General features: G+C 38.6%; 1 protein-coding gene across 4 annotated transcripts in view; it reads left to right on the top strand.

Annotated features, from left to right (window-relative positions):
• The window catches only part of glra3 (glycine receptor, alpha 3), a 27,172-nt gene that overhangs the window by 14,103 nt on the left and 7,668 nt on the right, over positions 1-5,401 (top strand). For all 4 annotated transcript variants that reach the window (XR_001760620.2, XM_025058804.1, XM_008317765.3 and 1 more), the window contains exons 6-8: positions 1,468-1,605; positions 3,488-3,702; positions 5,240-5,389. Coding sequence is in view for 3 of the 4 variants with exons in the window: in XM_025058804.1 (XP_024914572.1) it covers positions 1,468-1,605; positions 3,488-3,702; positions 5,240-5,389 (503 nt within the window). In the remaining variant the exon portion in view is untranslated. The remainder of the gene's footprint in view (positions 1-1,467; positions 1,606-3,487; positions 3,703-5,239; positions 5,390-5,401) is intronic.

Raw genomic sequence — 5,401 nt, forward strand, 5'->3', positions numbered from 1 at the left:
AGGGATTTGAAATAACTGTTTCAGACTCTGCAGTGCATTTGGTTATTTCTTAACCTGGTACCCGATCCCCATTTATTTTTGTGTACGGACTTAGGGCTAAATGCACTTCGTGTAGAATAGTTACTGTTCAGTTGTACTAGGATGAAAACACTATCTAAAAGTCAATGTAAAAAAAAAAAAAACCTCAAAATGCACAATGCCCTGTATTGCACAGGGGCCATCATTCATCTAATTATTCACCCATGCATCCATGTGCCTTACATGGAAGGATTTCTAAGCACTTCTTTCTTTTTGTAAGAAACACTGAGTCATGTTAAATAATCTTGACAAGATGAAAATGACTATGTCAGCCTTCGTCCAATCAGAGGCAAGGCCTGGCTCCAGGGGCAACAGAGAACAGTTCATATGTCTTCATCGGTGGTTAAATCCTGTCACAGTTCAATGGCCATCAGCATTACTATACATAGATCTGATGTATGCTTTTATTTATATTTGTAAATATATATATATACATATATATAAATGTGTGTGTACTGTACTGTATGTATGCCCACAGACACACATACGTATATGTATATGTATATATGGGATTGTGATGTTCTCTCTGTTGCTGCTCATCATGTCATGCAGCAGAGAGCGCAGGAAAAAAAACAGCACAATGACACGCACACAGCAGAGGGAGTGGAGAGGACGAGAGTCGTGAGACAGTTCCACAGAGGGAGAAAGAAATACGCCTGAATCCATCTGCACCTTTCACTCTGTATATACTATTCACACACAGTCGGTAATTCAAATCAGAGGAGGACGTTTAAGTCATTTGAAATGTTATTTAACTGTAACGACTTATTATGAAATATATTCGTAAATATATTTATCTTGTAATCCCTTAAATACATTTTACAATGACATCGAAACTATAGCAAAAAAAAAAGGTCAAAATTAAATTAGATTAACATTAGCCAAAATGTCTCCAGAAGCCACGAAGAAAGTTATGTTTTCCATAAAGATTGATAGTCCAAGAGGTAACAAAAATAATCAAATGTCAAATGCCAAAACAATGGAACAAAATGGTTAAACAGTTATACATTCAGATCTGATTAATCATCATGATTAATTGAAATGAATCAATGTTCCTAAATATGACCCAAATAAAATTATCTATAATATATAATAATAGGTTAATTTATTTGTTTCAGTCTAATTCTTTTGTAACTAATCCAAATAATAGCATTAATAATATGAGAAAAAAAAATGTCAAGATGAAAATAATTGTGGAATAATGGATTTTATAATTGCTGTGCATTTGATGGTCATCCTCGACAATATTAACCACTGGTTTATTTCTTTGTATAATGTTTAAATGTGTAGCAACTCATTGTGACTTTCCATAAAATCATATAAACACCTGTAAAAACAGATGCCCATAGCGTTATAATTGTGACGTTGTGTACTTTTCTTTTCTCCTAGTTGGTTACACAATGAACGACCTGATCTTTGAGTGGCAGGAGAACGGTCCGGTCCAAGTAGCAGAGGGCCTCACACTCCCACAGTTCCTTTTGAAAGATGAGTCGGACCTCAGATACTGCACCAAGCACTACAACACAGGTACAAATACACCCGCAGTACTGCGAACATCACTACATAGGTAACAATCACACAGTGTGAAACTGCCGTCACATTTCATCAAACCTGCTTTGGTGCTCTGGGGAACAAGTCAAGAAGAATAGACCAGTTTGGAGTCGAAAGAAAATCCACACTGACAGCCACATCCTGAAGTCAAATTTATTTACAGTGCAGCATTTGCAACCTCGCCAAATTCTGTGATTCAGTTATGTGGGAATGCATGTCCTAAATCCTGTAGGATTTAATCATTTTGCACATAGTTTTAATTCTAGGTCCCAATCTTTAAATATTTAGAAGCACTCAGCTGTTTTTTTTAAGTTTCTTAATAACACATGACCTGCCCAGATAGCTATTTGAGTTTTGTTCATTATAAGAATGAATGCAGGTCCAGTTTCCTTTTTCTAGATTTGCAAGTGCAAGGGCAAGAAAATGTTGTGAAGACAGTAGTGAGACCTGCTATGATGTGGCAATGGCTCTGTCTAATAGACGCAAGGCTGAGCTGGAGATGAAGATGCTTAGATCTTCACGGGGAGAGACCAAGATGGACAGGTTTAGAAATGATCAGAGTGAAAGTGAAGTGACAGTGTCATTGACTTCTTGTCAGTGTGACACAGCACTGTCACGGCACACAACGAAATGTGACCTCTGCATTTTACCCATCACTTAAGTGAGCAGGGGGGCATTTCAAGTGCCCGGGGAGCAGTGTGTGGGGATGGTGCCATCTTCAGTGCACCCTGTGGTAATTTGGCAGCTGGTGGACTTGAACCGCTTCCTTAAAAACCAAGCCACCACTGCCCCTTGAGACATTTAAAGTGGAGACATTAGGAGATACGGTTAGAGGGGAGAGGTGGAGATGGTTTGGACATGTGTTGGGGAGAGACAGTGAGAATATTGGACAAAGGATTTTGGAGATGGAGTTGACAGAAAATAGGAGACGAGGAAGGCCTCAAAGGAGATTTGTAGATATGGTAAAGAAGGACATGGAAATAGTTGATGTAAAAAGAGAGGAGGCAGGAGATAAGGTGAGGTGAAGGCAGATGTTGTGCTGTGTTGACCCCTTAAAGAACAAAGAAATAGATCCTGAATGGACATTTACTGTGTGTGACCTCATATACAACAAAACAAGAACAAACATGTTTAGACCTGGTCTAAACTAAGGTTAATTATCTCATTGTTTTTCTGTTTTCTCTGCATGTATCTATCTATCTATCTATCTAGTCACTGGTATTTATCTGAATTTGTAATAGTCACGCTCAATGTGAGGTCTAAGATCCATTCATTTCAGGTTGCCTAAAAATGTCACAATTAGTACCTAAATAATCCAGCAGAGGGTGCACTAATAGCAGCATACAGTTTGGTATCACTGCTTGAACTAATGATTTAATCTAAAAAGAAAAGTGAAGCCAAAATAACCTTGGTAGCTCAGTTGGTTGAGCATCAGTCTTTTAATATGAGAGTCCAGGCCCAGAAAAAACATCTACTGTCGATAACAGACTCAGAAACCTCGTATAGTTTTGTCTGTGGAGATGACCATAAACAGTCTGTGCTCTGTTTGTAAACCTGTCGCCTTTTTATTGCTTACTCTTGGTGAAGATGCAAGGCTGCTAGTAAAACTTTTTCTTTTAATGAGACTTGACGTGTGGAGAGATGAAGAAATCTAGGTTCCCTCTTTTACTCTGTCTTGCAAAATAAAGGCTGTATGCCAGGATTTTATCGAGCCTTTACTGTAGTAGTGTGTATTCTGTAAGAAACGGTAAAAGGATTTAATCCTGAAAAAGGCTTATGGTTGTACTGTGGGTTTGTCTATATACAATGCTAGGACATACAAGTATCTTTGAAGATGGACATTATGTCTTTGTTGCAGGTAAATTTACTTGCATTGAGGTCCGATTCCACCTGGAACGCCAGATGGGCTACTACCTGATCCAGATGTACATCCCCTCTCTGCTCATTGTCATTTTGTCCTGGGTCTCCTTCTGGATCAACATGGATGCTGCTCCCGCCAGAGTGGCCCTAGGCATCACCACTGTACTAACCATGACCACACAGAGCTCAGGTTCCAGGACATCACTGCCCAAGGTTTGTGTTCCTTGGGTTTGATTATGTTGATTATATGTAAATATTTAATGGCTTAAGCTTTGACCAGATCATTTTATTCAAGTTATTTCCAGGGCAGATTTCTAAATCACGACTACGTCTTTAATTACAGACATGGTTTATTTCTAATTATTGGGATAATTCCTACATATTTCTTTTAGCCTATTTAAACTATTTTTCTGTTATCCTTGCAGACGTTCGGTTTAGCTGTACCTATTTGTACTTAAGGTTATTTAAAGGTCATTTTTGGGTTTATTTCTTTTAGTTATTCCCTGACTTATATTAATGTATTATCTAAACTAATCCTCTATCTGTGTGTTTCAGAAGAGACCTCCTTATTTGTGCCAAGTATAATGTATGCATGAGAACACCCTCCAACACAGTGGACTTTATTACATAACCCTAATTAGCAAAGCCATCTCTCTCACAGATACCGCACTCATACACACGCTCTGTGTGTCTGTGTGTGTGTGAGGTTAGGAGGATTCTCGTGTTTTCCACTGCCTAACAGAGCTTTGCACTCCACTGTGTAAAACATGTCTGAATAAGTGATTACTGTTCGTAAGAATGGGGTTACATCCTTTTGACACCGCCGAACTAAGTGGAATAGTGGTGCGTGACTGCAACAGTAGCGGCTGCAAGCTTGAAATGACAAACATGGCAGGGAGGATACGTACCCTGTCCTCATTTACAGCAGTGCCTCCGTTGTTCCTCTGTTGTAATTATAGTTGATGCAACAATCTGTAAATTCCTAAGCTAATCTTGTCAAATATAAAAGTTAACATCACAGATCATAGTGTAAGATGCAAATGATTCAAAACTGAGTCTTAAAAGAATCAAGGAGATTTAGTTTAGTGTTTTTCCAACATTGGGGTCGCAAACCCACGTGGGTTTGCCTGGAATTAAAATTGGGTCGCCTGAAATCGTCTAAAAAAAAACTATTGAAAAATGACTGATAAAAATATTTTTTCAACTAATTATTATTATTACAGTCTTAAACAACTGTATTCTTTTCACTTTCATGAATGTAAGTGGAGTTGAAATGAAATGCAGCAGATAAAGATATCTGAGCTGGCGCATCTCGATTGACCCCCGTGAACATGTGACTGAACAAGTGACAGCTACTAAAATGTCTCTGGGATCGCCAGAAATTTGTAACATCACGGGGTCACAAGCCAAAAGGGAACCGCTGTTTTCGTTGCTCTGATACTAATCAGCAAATTTGGTGGCTGCTAAAAAGCACAATTGAAGTATAAAATATCCGAGTTTTTTCCTTTTTATAGTGCCCTGGGAGCAAGACTGTTTTCCGGTACTTGCTGTACTATAAGGATCTCCCAGAATGTTTTTATAATAGTACTTAACCAAAAGGTTGTGTTTGTACTTTGACCAGTTTGTTTTCCTACTAGAATCATTGGGTTTCTTATAAACTGTACACAGGTTGAATGTGTCGCACACTAATCGAGTAGCTGCACGCATTTTTATTATGTTTGTGTGTGTGTGTGTGTTTGTTTGTTTGCAGGTCTCTTACGTCAAAGCCATTGACATCTGGATGGCAGTGTGTTTGCTCTTTGTCTTCTCCGCGCTGCTGGAGTATGCTGCCGTCAACTTTGTGTCAAGGCAACACAAGGAGCTGCTGAGATTTAGACGGCATCACAGAAACAAGAGCAAGGTACAGAAATGA

Source organism: Cynoglossus semilaevis, chromosome 9, assembly GCF_000523025.1.
Source record: "Cynoglossus semilaevis isolate Cse_v1.0 chromosome 9, Cse_v1.0, whole genome shotgun sequence".
Taxonomy (NCBI): domain Eukaryota; kingdom Metazoa; phylum Chordata; class Actinopteri; order Pleuronectiformes; family Cynoglossidae; genus Cynoglossus; species Cynoglossus semilaevis.